The following is an 18,468-nucleotide window of genomic DNA, read 5'->3' on the forward strand; positions in this document are numbered from 1 at the left end:
AGTAAAGGTTAACACATTTACCACCGTCATATCATATCATATAAGGTCATATAAGGTCAAAATAAATTCTTATGTAGTCTACATAAACACATTCACAGCATAAATACCACCCTTGGGTTTCAGACTCCTTAGTTTGTCACACTTCTAAGTTCTCACGCCTGAAACACACCTACTGTTGAAAAGAAAACATTTTCTTGTAATGAAGATTTCAAAAGATGATTTCAGACAAAATAAAAGCAGCGCAATAAATCTTGCACTGACTAAATAAAACATTTTCTACACATCCTGAGTGTTTTGCGCACTTCACCAGACCAACGGATCTTCTCGCGTGCACTCCTGTCAAACGCAGGCGCGCGCAGAGGGGGCGGAGCCTAAACGTTGAGTGACTCAACCTATCAGAGGCGCGCGAGGGACCGTTTGAGTTCAAAACTGAAGCGGCGCCCTTACAGGAAAACACCAACACTCTGTGACGACCGTAAGCTAGTTTTTTTCCGGTATTTCACATTGGATTTTGCCTCAATTCAACATTTAACCAAAATGTCTTCAACGAAAAAGCAGATTTACTATTCCGACAAGTATTCTGACGAGGAATACGAGTACAGGTGAGGAATTTCACTCGTTATTTCACAATATTGTTCACTTCAGTTTCGAGTTGACGTGAGACTTAATGATGGCTGTTATGCTATATGTCTGTTTCTTTTCTTCTTTTTTTTTTTTTTAATAAAATATATTAAAAACACCCGCAAATTATTGATAATTGTCTGTTCAAAACTTATTTTCCATGTTCTGTCGTCCTAACTGCGTTATATTGCGTGACAAACAGTTTGAAGAGCTGTTTAGTCTTACCCAAAATATTGGTCAGTAATACTAACATATTGTCCCTCTCCTTCCACATAGACATGTTATGCTTCCCAAGCAGCTTTCCAAACTGGTGCCTTCCTCCCACTTAATGTCAGAGGAGGAATGGAGAAGACTGGGAGTCCAGCAAAGTCAGGGCTGGATCCATTACATGATCCATAAACCAGGTTAGTATTTACCTGTGGACCAGGGTTGTGTTTTAAAACCTACTTTGACAGCTTTATCACTGTCTAGGTTGGCAGCTTTCTAGTTTTGAGACACATTTTAGGTGTAGAGAGTGAAATTCACCCAAATATCCGAAAATGCTGCTCCAAAACCCTAATTCCACTCTTTTTATACAGAGCCTCACATTCTGCTATTCCGAAGACCGCTTCCCAAGGAATGAAATTTCAAGATTATCATCTGAAGTTAAACTACATGGTTGGATCTGACCATGAGTGCATTTCTTTCCATAAGTTGTGATTTGTATATAAGTTTTATTATTTGCAGATCTATGGTAATGAAATGTTACTACTTCTCCCCCTTTCATTCGGAGATCTGATGGCAGCAGGAGCCCGGGGGGAATGGGCTGCCTCCTTCAAAGTGTTTTCTTTAGATCTACACTGAGGTCATGTAAAATAAGTTGGATGGTGTTTCAGGTCTAGTAATCGCCCCTGTCGTGAATAGAAGGAATAGTTTTTGTTGTACACTACGATGCTTTCCGTTGCTGAACTGCTTTTGTTAACATCTCCACCTTGTATTTTGAGCAGTCAACATTTGTTTGTTCCACATTTGTTGTTGACAAATCAATAAATATTATTTTTATTAGCTCACGTGCATCCTTATTTATAATCAGTGTTACGTGACATTGAATAATAACTATCAATATTTGTTGTTCATGTAAAGTGACAGAAGATATTACATATAGAAAATGTTTTTTAAGTAGATATCACACTACACAAAGAAAATAGCTGGTAAAATTTTCAGCAATTTTGTGTGAGGAAAAGCGACCAGGAAAAGTCTCTGAAATTCATTGGACAAATGGCGTAAGAATGCTGAATATTTCCAACATAGAGTTCATTGTATGAAAATATCAAACATTTTTAAGAATGCAATGAAATTTCAAAGTGAAGTCAAGAAAAGCAGTAGGCCTATTTACATATACAGCCTTCAAAATAGACCAATATGGGAGCAGACGTCACAGTTACGTCACCGCAGAAAAACTGGTAACAAGTGGAGGAAAACAGGCAAGATCCCATAGGGGAACAAAAATGTCTTGTTGTGCCTTTGAATGTCAGAATCGTAATGCCAAAAGAGATGGTCTTCATTTTTGAAGCTACATTTATGGTTGCAAGACAAGTTGCAAGCCATTAAACGGACCTACTGAACTGATGAAACCTGTAATGATTAGCCTACTATCAAAGCATGAATTTGATGTAAACTATATGCAGATCATTAGCCTTACAGTTAAAGCATTAAGTAATATTTAAACATTTAACACTGAAACCTATAACATTTTTATATCACAATTTTGACTTTTTTTCTTGCAATTTTTATCTCACAATTTTGAGTCCGAATTGTGAGAAATTCTGAGAAAAAAGAATATTAAGTTAATATCTCGCGATTTTAATTTTTTCTTCTCAGAATTGAGATATAAACTTGCAATTACCTTTTTAATTTTTTTATTCCGTAGCTGCAGGTCGGAGTAATGGGCGTGCTGAAAGGTGAATTGCTACAATAGAAACTAACCCCTAACCCTGCCCCACACCCTGACAGACATCTTTCGCAACCAATGATAAAGAGCTTTCTTCACACCCCTACCTTTTGTCGCGGCCACTACTCCAACCTGCAGATACCCACACTTGCTTTCTGCCACCAGGTAGGCTCTGCCCACAAAACACGTCATCGCTGTTTACAAACACCAAAATGATCTATACTATTAATCTACAACTAAAGGGGTCACAAAATCTGAGTGCCTGACCCCTAAAGAGAAAGCAGGAGGTCTGGGCTTGTGCACTGTCACTTTTTCTGGGCTATGACTTCCAGGACCTGGTACTAGTGTGGACTCCCTTGCAGCAGTGTGTCTGCCCAGCATAGAGAACGCAGGCTGCCTTGGGAGGTAGACACTGGGATCTGTGCGGTTATATCTACCAGGACCTGGAGTCTTAGATAAGTCCTCAGCCGGACCTCCAGATTTACATCTCCCAGAGATGGTGTAACTAGCACTGGATGTTTTGGTCAGGACGTGGGAGCCCATGAGAGAAGGGAGGGTGTATTTGTTCGGGGCAGGCACGGTGTCCACGGTACGATACGGAGTGCGGCAGCCCATGGTGTGGGATGGCGGTTTGCGATGGGTGCTGCCCAGAGGGGCTTTCTCAGGGCTGTATGCTCCAGGTCCAGGGGTGGAGAAGGTTCCTGCTGCAATTATCAGAAACAACAAGGGTAAGAAACTGTCAATCTCAGTCCATTCCAGCTAAGTGTTTCCTGGTGGTTTCGACATGAAGTGGATCAGTCGACATAACCGTTTCAACAGAATGACACATTGAATAACCGACTTACCTCGATTTTCCATCCTGCCATGTATGGAATAGGCAGGAGTGCCGTCCCTTCCAAAGCGAGTCAGTTTGGCATCAATATGATATTTAGGTCCTGGACTACAGTCAATGTTATGCACTGTACAATGAAAGCAGAATAAACAGCATTACATCACTTAGGAAAGGAACTCACACTTTACATCACAGGAAAGAAACTGTCACACTTTACATCACAGTTTTCATGTTACTGAATATGTAAGTAAGCTGTCTAATACACAAGAACCACATGTATTTATATGCAATTATTTTGTTATATATATGTGTGTGTGTGTGTTTACTGATCACAATTAAATATAAGGAAAATAACAATATAATACATTTAGAAGCCAGAAAAAGTTGCCTTGAGGCAAAATTTAGCAGCATTGTACCCTGTTCTGTAAAATAATAATGTGAAATAAAATAATATGCAAAAAATAAATTATGTAGGTACTAATCTATTAGAAAATGCTACAAAGCAATGGAAATTTACAGCAGTCTGTCTCCCTCTCGTGGTGGTATTAGCAAAATACAGGCTTATGAACTAAATTATTTAAAGGGTTAGTTCACCCAAAAATGAATTTTTTGTCATTAATTACTCACCCTCATGTTGTCCCACACCCGTAAGAACTTTCTTCATCTTCAGAACACAAATTAAGATATTTTTGATGAAATCCGAGAGGCTTTTTTTTTTTATCTCTCATAGAAAGCATTATAATCACATTCAAGGTCCAGAAAAGTAGTTGTTAAAATAGTCAATGTGACTACAGTGGTTCAACCTTAATGTTATGAAGCTACGAGAATACTTTTTGTGCGCAAAAACAAAACAAAAATAACAACTTAGCTCTCACCTTTCGGATTTCATCAAAAATATCTTAATTTGTGTTCTGAAGATGAACAAAAGTCTTACAGGTTTGGAACGACATGAGGGTGAGTGATTAATGACAGAAATTTCATTTTTGGGTGAACTAAACCTTTAAGTGAAAATGCTTATGTAGATGATTTGCAAATGTTCCTGGTGTAAAATGAGCTAAAAGGATTTTATAGAAAAATAGAGCTCCATCTGTTATATTTGCATTATTCTCTGTTATTTCACTGCAAATACTGGCTAAGTAATTACAAACTCACTGTTTTTACTTATCCTGCCATGGAAGGAGAAGGCAGGACTCGTTGACTTGGTGAAATCATGGCCTACAAACCCAATAGCCGGAGGAAGGAAGTATCGACCAGGCCCCGGCCCTGTGGACAAGATTGGAAAACACAGCCGTGACAAACACTTTAGTCATGTGTGCACCACATATGCACAACCCTACTTGTGCAAGTAATCAGAAATATGTAGTCATGCATTTTTGGCAGGCAGTTGTGACAGAATCTGTTAGGGAGATCCACACCCTTTAGATGCAGCCCAGCAGGAATGTGAGCTCATAGCAGTGGTGTGGTGGTTTTTCCTGGAATGGAGGACAGACAATGCCTTTTGCTATCTTCTCTGATACTACCAGGGGAATGCCATGACATCAGCCCACAAATGTTTGTGTGCATAAGAAGGGCTACTGGAAGCACAGAACATTCTTTCACATTTACTTAACCATGTTTTGTCAGGCTTGGGCACAGAGTTATCATAACCTCCCTGAAAGTGTGACCTTTGAAGGGAAAAATAACTCCTCTCCATTTAAATGAAAATTTGATGGGAACATAATTGCATTGAAAGCATAATTGTTACAAAATACAACACTACGTTGGCTACAGTAATTTTTTTTAATAGATCCATAAATTAGCACTTTTCACAATTAATTTTGTTTCAAAGCAGCTTTACAAACATTAAGCAACAGTGCGAAGAAGAAAAAAAACCCTTAGGTCAACCAAAATAATTGCGTTTGAAGCTATTATTGAGGTATGTCATTATTCACTTTTGAAAAACATATTTAAAGCTGCAGTCCGTAAGTTTTGCCTCTTTGTCGCCACCTCTGTTTGAAACCTGCAATTATTTGCAGAATTATCATCTTTACGTGGGTTGTGCATCAGCACGGCTCCTCAGGGCGGATGAATCTAATGTTTGCTGTCAGTCACCACATTGGTGTGGATACTGTACTTCAGAATCACAGATTCTATGTCTTGGAAGTATGACCAGAATAAGAATTTTCACTGGAATCTGCCACTTTTGTTCTAACCAATATATATAAATAAATAAATTGCGCTGCCAATGGTGACTAAATCTAATGATCGCTTAGCTCGGATCACGTCAAACCATGCAAATTATTATTATTGTTATAATCGTTAATGTTAACAACATTAGCATTGTGTGACTATGTGTATTTAGTGTGTATTAGTGTTACATGTAGATTTCAATTTCTGTAGCCACTTCGCAGTCCGAAGTCTTTTGACTATGGGTGAATCTCCAGTTGTCACTGATGATTGTCGTTTGGACCTTTCTGGATTACAATCCAACATCAAAATGATAAGTTTAATTATTGCAGAGCGAGAAAATGCTATAAATCATCCGTCATCTGCAGCATCCTCACATGCCATATAGCCTACTAGCTGGGACTCCTCCTTTATGTAAACAGACGTGACATAATGACGCAAAGACAAACAGCTACATGCTTGAATACCCCTCTTATTAGAAAACATTACAAGCTTACCGTTGTGAATTGGGCTAAGGTAAGGAGATAGTTTTGAACACTGGCTGGTTATGTACTTGCTCAAAAATTGCCAAAAAAAGTTACAGACTGCAGCTTTAAGCAACACAACAAGAACAAGAGTTCTGTTATTCAAAAAACAATAAGATAATATTGAGTAATCTATATTTTGGACGCAATGCTGCCAGTTACTTTGTCTATTTTCGCTCCGCCAACAAAAATAGTTCCAAATGTAGAATCAACCGCCGCGCTTCTCCTACTAGCACACACTGGCGGGGTTTCGTTTCTGAATGAACCAGTTTGTTTAAAGAATCGTTTGACTAAATGATTTAATGATTCACTCATAAAGAGAGTCACTTGTCGCCACCTAGTGGCATTAACGATGTAACCTGCAGAAAGAATCTCGGAAAATTCCCCCTTCTTATGCATAGATGAACAGTTTAGCAGACTGATACAAACAACTAAGTCCCAGTGCTGGGCTATACCGTTGGAACGCCGGGTTGTCCCGGTTCACCATTTTGATTGGACAAGCGGCATTCCACACATGCTAGTATTTGCTTCTAACAAGTTTCTTACATTGAAGGTAAGATGCATAGCACACAACAGCTCACCTTTTTCTCTGCCAGCAATGACTGGGCGCTTCCTCTCCGTCTCCGTTTCACTCATAGTCACGACAGCATTTGAGACTAGTTTAACCATTTACTTCAAGAAATTTATGTTGTCTATTAGCTGCAGAATTGGACAGAGGTCTACTATCAAATCTCTATACCAACTTTTCCATAAAATTTAAGTAAACAGAGCTCAAGGACAAGCAATTATTAAGGAATTAACGTTTACATTAATATCAGTTGTTCCAAGCAATTTAAAAACGCAACATGCAAAAACCCAAAGCAGGTGTAGATCTTCAGAACATCATCAAAGCTGAGGTGATGGTTAGTAGGACTTCTTCATTTTCATCTTCCTGGCTTCACTAAATCAGATGTCCTCTGCAAAACAGTTGGGAATTCTGCTTTCTGACCTCTTTTGAATGGGACAAGTCCAGTCAAGTTCTCCACCGTCCACCATCTGATAATGTCAATACCAAAGCCGCTCAAGTGGAAAACTGATGCTTTGGAGTAATCTTCATTCAACCAGACTCAATCAGGGGCTGCCAAACCCATTAAATATACAAATGCGTTTGAGAGACAGAAGCAAAAAGGTGTCATCACTTGAATTCATTGTCATGTAACACTATCTCCAACAGGTAATCCCTCCGCTCACTTACCCTTTCTCTTTCATGCTTTTACTCTGTTCATCAGAGCAGAGACAGACCATCAAGCATGGATCACCAGGGAGACCAGCCGCTGGGGGCCCCCCTGCAAAGCTGCATAGAAAGGGCCCTCAGCCATTGAGAAGCTAGGAACATCTGAAGAAACATTTAAAAGTATGTACCACCATATTCCTATCTATCCAACTGAAATGTGTTATATCAAATTCTGGTAGTGCTTTAAAATCGCAAGCAGTGGAAGTTGGAGGTATGTTAGGTGAACATGTCCACCGTTGCACTGACCAGCAAACAAACATTAAACATTAACAGTGCTGTCTGATGCTGTGGTAACCGGAGATAGATGTCAACATAGGCAAACTCTCACAAGCTGACCCAGCAGACACAGAAACACATAGGGTCAATGTGTTGCTGGGACCTTCAAACAAGTTTCAGAGCGCTTTGAAGAAGCTGAAGCAGTTCACCAGGGACAATAGGTTCTCTCAAAGTGACTTTAACCTAATGTATGTGCTTTTAAGAATGATTTGAGCTTGAACAGTAGTATTGCGATGACAAAAAAATTGTCCTGCATAAGGCGGCCTAAGGTATACTTCAGTATTTATGCATACATTAGGGTATGTGTACAGTGCATGTGACAAAATTGTTATCAGCATAGTCTGTGTACAGCCCGTTTATTCTAGAGCTGTAAGCTCAGCTCATACGTGAAAATAATAATACGTTTACCCACAAGGTGAAGGGATCAAGAGAACTCTAGATTAAACAAGTACACAACTTTTGGAGAGAAATTGCGCAGACAATGGACAAGGATGAATTTTTCTAGTGTGCATTTGTTGAACGCCTATGTTTGTTCACATTATCAAATGGCGTATACTTTATACGTTTGATGCAAATGCTTAGCGTATGTGTACCGCTAAAGTAAACTTTGGGTTTCACACATCAGAGAAGCCATTGCAAACAAATTTCTTGATATAACAGATTGTAAGCAATGTTAGCCTATTTAGAAAATCCACACAAAATAGTCTGAGATATTATTTTCAACATACTATGATTTGGTATGCACTAATCCCAATTTTGCATATTATATAGAACAGACAGTATACAAATTGGAATTCAAGCATAGTAAAAGAAAGCTTTCAGACGATACTGATTGCATATAAAGTTTATTCTCGTTGACTCCCCCCCCCCCCAAATGTTTTGTGTTTGATATCATTGATATTCATTGTAGTTCCCTTAAAAAATTTTTACAGTGATTTTCAAAATTCACATAGCCCACTTCGCGCATCTGCATAGGTTTTATTGGAATTTAAATATGTTAAAGTAAAGTATGTTAAACAGGCTTTGAGAGTAATACATTCTTATTGATACCTGAACGCACAATCAAATTAAACAATATATTTTATTAACTTAATGATCACAAAGAGGCATTTTGTTTAAAGTTCTGCGGGCGCAGATTTCATGTGGGCCTGCTGATTTTTTTATTTAGTATGGCAGTTTAGTATGGTATGGTAGTTTGACAGTTTAGTCAAAATAGCTTATATTCTGTACAAATCATATTCCAGTTCATCTAACAGAGTTTGTTTTCTCTGATTCAAGACTTATTTAGCATAAGGTGACTGGGAAAGAAGCTTATTCATCAGCTGCAGTCTCCTCTCCGGTGAATAAACCAGCCATCAATAAAGTAAAAATAGTAGCTACACACCTTATCAGACAATTTCGTAAGAAAGACCTGCTCTGGAAGTGCACTTTCAATCATAGCGGGGTGTAAAACCACACAACAAGTAGATGGTGTTCAGAAAGAAGGGAGGATCTGACCAAGGAAATGAGAAAATAAAAAAAACGAACCATACAAACAAAGGCACTAGCCACAAATAAATACCACAGATAGAAAACAAAAACAATAAAATATTTGATTTTTAGATGAATTATACTTACAAACATAAATACTGGACTATTAAAACTAGATTACAAGAGGAATACAGGGAGATGTCATACCATCACTAAACGTACAGAGCTATGGGAATTAATTTAAAAATAGAGAGTATTGATATTATTTCTCTTTCCAAACACACACATACACACGCAGAGCTGTCATCTCGCTGGGTGCACCTCTCTTTTCCAGCCCTTCTTTCACACAAACATATTCACAGAGAATGTACAATGTGGAGCTCTCGCATTTGCTGCTGGTGGCCAAAGGTCTCTGTTGTAGAGGAGGCAGAGAAACAGACAAAAGTTGCTCAATATAAATGTAAATGATGTTTTACATGGGCAAGACATTTTTTTTGGATGAAAAAGTCTTAGTAAATGGATTGTATCTCACCATCGCTCAGGCGAGTCCTTTGTGTCCACTGTGAGGATATGTCCACCCAGAAGTGGTGCGGTGTCTTCCGCCTCCTCTTCCTCTTCTATAGGAACTAACTTTTCCTCACTCTCTGGCGAAAAGCTGTCCGTGTCAGGGTCATACTCGTAAGAATAGTAGGACACTTCAGCCATAGAGCCTGGCTCCTCCCCTCCTATGAAATAAAAGCAGTCAATCACTTTGCAGAACAATGTGCTGCTTTGACAAAAGCATTGTTTTATTTATTTCAGAGATGTTCAGATAGTTTCTTCTGGAAATCAAGATAAAAAAAAATCATTATGGCTGTGGTATCCCTCAAGGGTATGTTTTTGGCCTGCTTTTCCTTTTCTAAAACATGCAATTAAATTTATATTTTAGCAGTTATTAATAAAAAATAATAATTTAAATATTTGCAGTTAGCAAATATCTATTGCCAGACAACATGTCTGGGAGAGAAAAAAATACATGTACCAAATGGCCAGTAGGGGGCGAGCCTTGCATATACATAAAGCAGCAACTCAAGCTGATTCCATATCCTCCTGGGACCCAGGAATAGACTTTTGTCCTCTGTAGTGGACATTATATTTTAGTAAATTTCTCTGACATCATACATGTCACAGTTTTAAGTCTGGCTGTCCTGTAAAGAGCACATTCAGGGCTTTGCAGAGATACCAAATGTTTGGAAGTTTCACCATGACAACAACAATTCCTTGGTCTTTAAAAATGACTGACATTAATTTAGTGATCAAATTTAACACTCTTATGGAAATATGATTATATTTTGTAATTATCATTTAAATTGGATTATTTTTTAAATTGTTTGTTATAAATCGGCATCGCAGGAAAATGTTATAGGGTTTCTAATCAAAATGTGATTTTCTGTTACAAAACAGGGCATTGATTTCATACATGACCTCTGTAGAGGACAACAGGACTTAAATCATGATTATCAGGCATTTTGGGAGACACAAGTGAATAGCGAAGAATTATATATCAATATTCCTATTAATTATTAGATATTATTTAAAAAAAGTTGCCAATTTTTACTCCCATTATTACACTTCTTTTTTCATTACATGTTGCTCCAAGAACACATTAATATGCAAATTAGATACAATGTATAGATGCATTGTATTGAATGGGAAAATCCATGTACGGCCATTTTACCCACATATTGCATAAAGTAAAATGGTATATCAATTCATTCCGTTCTATCATTCATAACATAGTTGAGAATCATCTTTAAACAAAATTTAGTTAAAAAAAAATCCTGAAACCTAAAAATTGATTGGTGAATAAAAAAAAAGGCATTGTTTTTGCCTATACATGTCATTTATTGTCATTTTATTTTTTAAACAACTTAGTCCTGCTGTCCACTACAGAGGACATAGCATAAAATATGAATAAAATATAATTTTTCAAAAATGTTATTTTTCCATTTTTTGTAATGATGTGAAACAAAATATTTAATTCAAAAACTTTTTTTTCTGGGTCCCAGGAGGATATGTTTCAACAGACCAAGTGTTTAAATGCATCTCTAATGTTAGGAATTCATAGCTTGGGTGTCTTAACTCATTTATCTTTCCACAGAGAATGTTTGCAGGACTTTAACGCAAATGAGATACTTAAAAAAAAAAAAAAAAAAAAAATCCCAGCTTATAGGCTTTTTGTCAACACAGCTGCTCAGCACCACTTAATCATCAAGGATAATAAATGTCTTTCTGTACTTGCAGTTTGGAATTATACCTGAAATTGAAGGCTACTCATTTCCATGTTATCCTTAAACAATAATATAACACTCATACACATACCTAAACCTAAGGTAACAGAAAAGTAGAATAAATTATTTGACATGCATATCTATTTTTTCAAATCTTTTTGAGATTTGGTCAGGGTAAGTCATGATTGTGCATCAAAAAACATTTTCGATCTAGGATTAAGCTAAACTTGTGTCTAGAAAATGCTCTCACAGATTTTCAAACACATATTTCTGCTACTCAAGCGATGTGGCTTGAAAATATTAGTTTTCCCAAACATATTTACAAATGGCAAATCCAAGAAAATCACCTCAAGCGTTAACAGACACAAACAAACTTGGAAATTACCTCAAGCAAAAAAAGAACTGTAAATTCTTGCAAACATTTAAACAGGTGGCATCCAGGTAAAAGAAACTTAAACAAAACAAAAGCGGGCCAAAACCATAACCTTGAGGAACCCCAACAACCACAGCCCTATAGACACATTTTCTCGGCCCAAACACAACACAGGGCAAGTCTTAACAGCTCTGCAAGAGACTGTCTAATCAGTCTGGGAGTTTTCCAGAGGACACAGACGCACATACCTACACACACCTAGCTGAGTCTGCATGTGATATCATGAGCACTTCTAACTTGCCTTAAGTACTAATTTTGCTACTTAAAGAGTTGTAATGTTTTCCTTATCAAATTACCTTCACTCCAATGAGGGTAATACACTATAAAAAATAATGTACTTTTGTCCTGTTTTCTAATTAAAATAGCTAAGATACATTTTCTTGAGAAGCAAAATTGTGAAATATAAGATTTAGTTTCAGAGAATATATCTTGAATTAATTGTTAATTCTATATATTTATAGTGTAATGTTTTCCATTTCATGTTACAAACTGTCCAATTAGGTTATTAAAGTCAAGAATATGAGGGATATAAATCCTGCTAAAGATAGTACAGTACTGATCTCCAACCTGTGAACACATAAGGGGTAAGATTTCAGTTATGCTTTGTTAAATCTGTAAGTCCTTGTAAAATTCTGCAAATGATTTAAATCAATCCAAGCTAACTTTTGCTCACAGTTAATGGTGTTTGAACAGGCCAAACCCTATACAGGAGGGTGCGAGTTGAGCGACAGCAGACTGGGATGCTAATTATCTGAGCATTAATGTAGTCTGGGCTGATATGCAGGCCTGTGCACGCATAAGCTTCCTTGCATGTAGCTTCTGATTGTTGAACTCTTCAACACCTGCCCATGTGTGGCACACGCTCACACCTGCAGGGGACTGATGCAGATGTGTTCAAAGAAAAGTAGAAGAGAGGAAGAGGAGAGGATGATACCTGCAGGAATGAGTATAGGTTCCTGTTCTGGTTCTTCTCCTGTAGCACGTTCTCGCTCTTCTATGGCCACCCCCACTGTAAGATGACAATAAACAGGTCAGATTAATGTACTTTACTATACTTTATATTAATTAGATACATTATTTGCTCAGTGTTTCATATCTGATTTCCAGTTCTAGGTCTAGAAGTCTAGAATGATGCCACTTGGTTTGATATTTTGATGTCTAAATGTCATACCAATAGACATTCTTAACAGCTATTGTTTTCAAGTAGATACAAAATAATTAAATGTAACAAATAAAACACAAAAAATAAGCTTCAAATAACATGTTTTTCATGGTTATATTTTATTTTATTAATTTATATAAACTTATAACAATAAATGGTAATAAAAAAAATCAATATTTACGCATGTCTATTTTTACTGAAACATTTTAATATGAAAAATGTGATGGCGACTTCTAGAATTATTTTTTTAAACTCACCCTTGATCACCAAAATTACATATTTAAATGTTTTATCCTTAAAAAGTTACTTCATGCCTTAAAATAGCTTGACTGTAACTGTACACCCTTGCCTCATTTAGTATATGCAATTCTATGAATATGCAAATTAGCTCCGCCTCCACTCACTCACAACAGTTCAGAGATTTACTAGTTGACTATCACACGTTAACGTGATTGGTTACAAGGTAGATTGTGATGTCAAAAACACCAGCGATTTCAAACCACGTTTTTGTGACTGTCTTTGGTTCACTGCAGTTTTAAGAAGAAAATACTCAGCAATGGTGTTGACTTATGAATTTGCACATGGTTTGTCTTAAAGCATATTAAAAACACCACAGAGACATATAAACAACATTAAACGCTTGATTTTCACCACAGGGGGACTTTAAAATAATTACAATATTCATATGCTGCTTATATTGAACCAGTTGAATAATTTTAAATAATTTTACTTAGGTTTATTTTTTAAAACATTATACTATATGAAAAATGCAATGTGGAGACTTATAGGATTTTTTTTTAGTGATGCTCAACAGAAATCACTAATGAGTTTTGAATTGATTCTTTGAAACATACAATTTGAACTGACTGAAAAATAAACGACACTGGCCGATAGTAAGACCGTCTTTGCTTCTGAATTTTTAATAGCAGAAGTAACGATCTTGAAATTAATCTAATGACACAATCTTTAGGAAAATTGATGCCAATAATAACAATATTGCTTACATTTAACATGTAAAATCATTTGAAATCATTTTACCCTTTTAATATAGAAAATGTGAGACTTGAACGTTTTTAGTGAAGTGAAAATGAAGAAAAAAACCCAACTGAATATACAAGTTAATAAGTGTATAAGTAGACTTTAGATTAAGAAAACTAAAACCTAAACTTAGATCAAAACTGCTTCTAATTTAGGGTCTATAACCTGCATTGCACAGCTCCTAAAACCTCAAACACTATTCTTTAGATCAAAATCAGGGCACCTGCAAATAAAACAATCGCGCAGCCCTACGTTACCGTGGCCTAACACATTGGCACAGATTTCCAGCGTAACCTTTATTTTGTCCCCTTCCCGATGGCAGTCCTCTGTAAAACAAGAAAGCCCCTTTGTTGTTGGTCCGCGCGTCGGAAAGGAATGTGACAGGATTTTTCTAACCCTCTGCCCCCCCTTTCTTTTCACTGTTAAAGGGCCTCGGACAAAAGCGCTCTGTCATTTGGGGAACCCTGTAATACACCATATACTGGTGTGTATGAGTATATGTATGTGTTTATATCATCAGCAAATGTAGCACCTGAACAGCTGTTCCTACCAAAGCAGGTAACGCACACCTCAGTCTTTCTCAGTTGCGAAAACAGAGGTTTGATTCCTTGAATCGGGCCTGTCTGGACACGGATAATTGCAAAGCACTGAAAACACTTTGATTGTCTTTGATGCGCAAGTGGATGAGGCTTTAATCTCACCTGTGATATGAAATAACCAGACCAGATGTCAAGTGGCAAGATAAAAATCTTAACAAGAGACCAAAATGACCCACATTACAGTGATCCGAACCAAGGGGCCAGATTCACAAAACATTCTTCAAAAAAAACAAACAAACAAAAAAAAAAAAACATTTTTTATTCAACATAAATACCCTCTTAAAGATAGAATAACCTCCAATTTGTCTTAAATTGGGTTGTTTCAAATGTTAAGCATTACAGTGCAAATTAATGCAACAGTACGCTCCATTTAGTGACAGGCTCTTTAAAATGAACTATTTAAAAATACATGGCACATTAGAAATTTGTGACTCTGAGTGCTGGACTCCCATCAAGCCAGTCACCCTAATAACAGTGTGCACTGTAATTTGCAGGCAGTGCAAAAAGACGCCACTGAGGTGTTTTTCATTGAATTGATCTACGAGTCTTCAGCAAAAACCGCCATACAATCAGATACTATAACACCAAATCCTGTCATTTTCTTGTATAAAAAAAAAAAAAAAAAAGTGAAAAAAATTGTTCTTGAGAAAATATTTGAGATCTTAAGATTTTTCAAGAATGGCACTTCCAAACTTCTTTCTTAAGAAGATTTGTGTGGATCCGGCCCCTAGGTCGAAGGTTTGTTTTCCCAAAACATCTGCAGTTTTCCTCACACATGTCAGTGCCTGTGTGTATCTGAAAGTCCTGCGAATGAACCTCTTAAAAGGAAGGAAAAAACATGTCTCTAATTATGCAACGAGCATGACTTCATCTAAGAGTGTCTGGAGAGGGTAGCACCTGGTTCAAGATCACATGGCATAAATCTTGGCGAAAACGAGTTTCGTAATGAAACGGTACAGGTTTACAAAGCTTGGGTCCTTAAGATGCGCAAAAAGTGGGGATTTCTTATCTTGCAGACACGTCTAGGTTATAAATTCACAAGTAGGTGGCAGAACTTACTCTGTGGGCAGTGGCTGAAGGGCATCTGCTCTATCCGTGTGCCGTTTCTACAAGCGGACACCTCCATCTGACACTGGTTCTGGTAGATCTGGCTGTCAGAACCACACACCGGCTCGCCATCATAGCCGCAGTCACGATAACATGTACAACGCTCGTAGTGTTCCTCCTCTGGACAGTCAAAAATGTTATTACACTGGCCGCCTTGCACAAAGCCTGGAGGGGTAGAGTGAAAGAGTCTTTAAATGTAAAGTACAGTATGTGATAATAGAAGTAGATATACTAGAAGACAAGGATGTACTGACCTGTCCAGTGATTGTTGGAGCTTTCCACTTCATTACATGTGGTGCCGTCACACAGTTCTCGCGCTAGTGGGCTGCTCTCGCTCACGTTGTAGAAACGAGTGGCTTCAAATGCTGTATACACACACAAAGTCAATCAAAATATGTCATGTGCAAAATTCATGCCATTTAAAAGACAGAAAGAGATCAGATATAACAAAGTGATGACTTGCAGTTCAATGAGTGAATCAGATAATTCAGTTAAGTTAATCTGTGACTGATTCATGGGGCATTTTTACTGATTCATTAAAAAGTATCACTTATCAGAGTCATTTGCACAAAAAACTGAACTACACTGGTATGCCATCTGTAGTTCAAACAGTAGAGCATAGTGCTATATCAATGGCAAGGTTGTGGGTTTAATTCCCAGGTTTTGATAAAGTGTATACCTTGAATGCAATGTAAGTCGCTTTGTATAAAAAAGTCTGCCAAATGCATAAATGTACTGCTAAATGTAAATTTACATAATATTACCATCAAGTGCACGTGGGAAGCTAGTACCTAACAAATGGAGGATCTAAAAACAGTTTTCCTGTTGACCCGAATAGCTACATTTGGTTTCAAAATGATGAAAATTATTCATTGATATCACAAAATATAAAAACTAAAGTATATAAAACAGTGAAAGGTTAATGATTTTACATTTATTGTCTTTAAGCAGTTCTCTAGATCTTTACAATCATCGAAATACAGCACATTAAATAATTAACATAACTTTGCAAAATCATTCATTGCAAATGACAACAAACTTTCTTTCCATTATGTTTCAAACTGACACACCCCTTATGACATCGCAACTCATGTGTCAACACTTGTAAATACGACTTTGTTTGATCGTTCATTCTTTCAAATACCATGCAAATACCGTGGTATCAATGTACTGAATGATTACTATATTCATATACCAAAGTACAATGGTATTGCCATCTAAAAAATTACCATTGCAGTACTATGGTACCACCACGGTACTCTTTTGTATGCAGTAGGATTGTCCAAACGCACCTGGTTCATAATAGTCATAGACTTTCACTGGCACTGGAGCCGTCTTGCCCACAATATACTCCCTCACGGCGTTGAAGGCCACACAGGTCATACACTGACTGGGAATCTGTGGAAAAGACAAGAGACCAGTTTTACAACAACAATTCTTTAATACGCTCCCCTGACAAAACACCTGGAGTTATGAGACTTGAACCTCAAGTTTTTAACATACAGCTCTCAAACTGTGTAAAAGTGCAGCTAGCGCTACACTAAGATGTCATTATGTAACATTAACTCACCTCGTCGAAGTAGAAAAGAACCTTCCGTCCGTCTACTTCATACCTCTTTAGCCCCACTCGCTTATCCAAAAACAGCTGGGAACAAGATCATTAGAAATAATGATTATTTAGCACTGTAAACAATGCTAACTTAAATGCTAATGCTAATATGCCGAATGGTTTTGTCTTACAGTACACTAATTACAAGGACAATACCCATGTAAACCATTTTATGAATGAACTTGGTTAGCCAGATAAGTTTTGGGCATAAACCAAGATTTTAGATTCTCCAAAACAAGCTAGCATTTAGCTAGCAATGTTAAAGGGAGAAATGGGGGAAAAAATGCCTCAAAGTTGCTTTCTATGTAGGTACCAGTTGTAAAATTCTGAAGTAAACAAAGTCTACCAAAAATATGAATGGTTTATGTGAGTATTATAATTATAAACACTCTGGTTTGTCATAGAAATATTTTACAGTTTACTGCACTTTATTATTCCTCAAGTTATTTACCTATAGCGGCTAATGAATCTGAAGTCTTGCACATTCACAGGAAATAGCAAACGTCCACATTGAAAAACAATGTGGATAGACGCTATTAAGTGTTGTGATTCTTCCCATTAATTTTCATGCAAGTGGTCCATCTCTTCACCTTCATACTGTATATCTGACTTCTCAAACCTGCTAGCTATCACACTAACGACTGCCAATGCACATTGTCGCTGCACATTTGCATAAAGTTGAACTCCTATATTTTGTTTCTTATGTCATACACTCAGTATGCGAGTATTTGTACACTGCTTTTTCCCAAATGGTGTTTGAAAACAATATTTTAGAGCCTGTTTAGCATCCTAACATGCTTCATCCTATGTGTGTGAGTGAGAAAGAGAAAGGTGGCGAGCACTCGGACACAGTTTATGAGGGGCCCAATGTGAGCTGGCGCCACAAGGACACTTTCGAACATAAACACGCATACACAAACATACACAGTATGACTGCAGCCCCAAATAAATAACCAAGAGTGATTTAATTTGCCCAAAAGCCACAGCAGAGCAGGATTTCAGAAAAAGACTTGCTTGTTAACATCGCTGAAATAAAAATCTAAAAAAGGAAACTTGTTGCTTTACGGACCAAAGATCGTTGTCGTAATTGCGACATTTATAGCACTATTCATTGTAAAAAGTATTGATTTTCACTGTGGAATATATGAGAAGCAAGCA

General features: G+C 37.2%; 3 protein-coding genes across 3 annotated transcripts in view; 1 reads left to right on the forward strand and 2 right to left on the reverse strand.

The window, feature by feature from the left end:
* The first annotated feature begins 353 nt into the window (after positions 1-353).
* On the forward strand, positions 354-1,665 carry cks2 (CDC28 protein kinase regulatory subunit 2). The gene is made up of 3 exons (XM_051907219.1): positions 354-602; positions 898-1,025; positions 1,200-1,665. Exons 1-3 carry the CDS (start codon positions 538-540, stop codon positions 1,241-1,243), a joined length of 237 nt encoding a protein of 78 aa, XP_051763179.1. The 5' UTR covers positions 354-537; the 3' UTR covers positions 1,244-1,665.
* Positions 1,666-1,815: 150 nt separating this feature from the next.
* Positions 1,816-6,778, reverse strand: odf3l2b (outer dense fiber of sperm tails 3-like 2b). Its single transcript, XM_051907216.1, has 4 exons — positions 6,655-6,778; positions 4,536-4,646; positions 3,397-3,510; positions 1,816-3,255 (listed from the first exon to the last, which is right to left on the reverse strand). The coding sequence occupies exons 1-4, from the start codon at positions 6,740-6,742 to the stop codon at positions 2,777-2,779; spliced, it is 792 nt and encodes a 263-aa protein (XP_051763176.1). The 5' UTR covers positions 6,743-6,778; the 3' UTR covers positions 1,816-2,776.
* A 1,673-nt stretch (positions 6,779-8,451) lies between these two features.
* Positions 8,452-18,468, reverse strand: part of cpamd8 (C3 and PZP like alpha-2-macroglobulin domain containing 8) — a 36,032-nt gene continuing 26,015 nt past the window's right edge. The window contains exons 37-43 of the mRNA XM_051907204.1: positions 17,272-17,346; positions 16,994-17,099; positions 15,956-16,066; positions 15,654-15,866; positions 12,730-12,804; positions 9,625-9,817; positions 8,452-9,504 (exon numbers count right to left, since the gene is read on the reverse strand). Coding sequence (XP_051763164.1) covers position 9,504; positions 9,625-9,817; positions 12,730-12,804; positions 15,654-15,866; positions 15,956-16,066; positions 16,994-17,099; positions 17,272-17,346 — 774 coding nt within the window. The 3' untranslated portion in view covers positions 8,452-9,503. The remainder of the gene's footprint in view (positions 9,505-9,624; positions 9,818-12,729; positions 12,805-15,653; positions 15,867-15,955; positions 16,067-16,993; positions 17,100-17,271; positions 17,347-18,468) is intronic.

The sequence above is a fragment of the Ctenopharyngodon idella genome, chromosome 10 (genome assembly GCF_019924925.1).
Source record: "Ctenopharyngodon idella isolate HZGC_01 chromosome 10, HZGC01, whole genome shotgun sequence".
Classification (NCBI taxonomy): domain Eukaryota; kingdom Metazoa; phylum Chordata; class Actinopteri; order Cypriniformes; family Xenocyprididae; genus Ctenopharyngodon; species Ctenopharyngodon idella.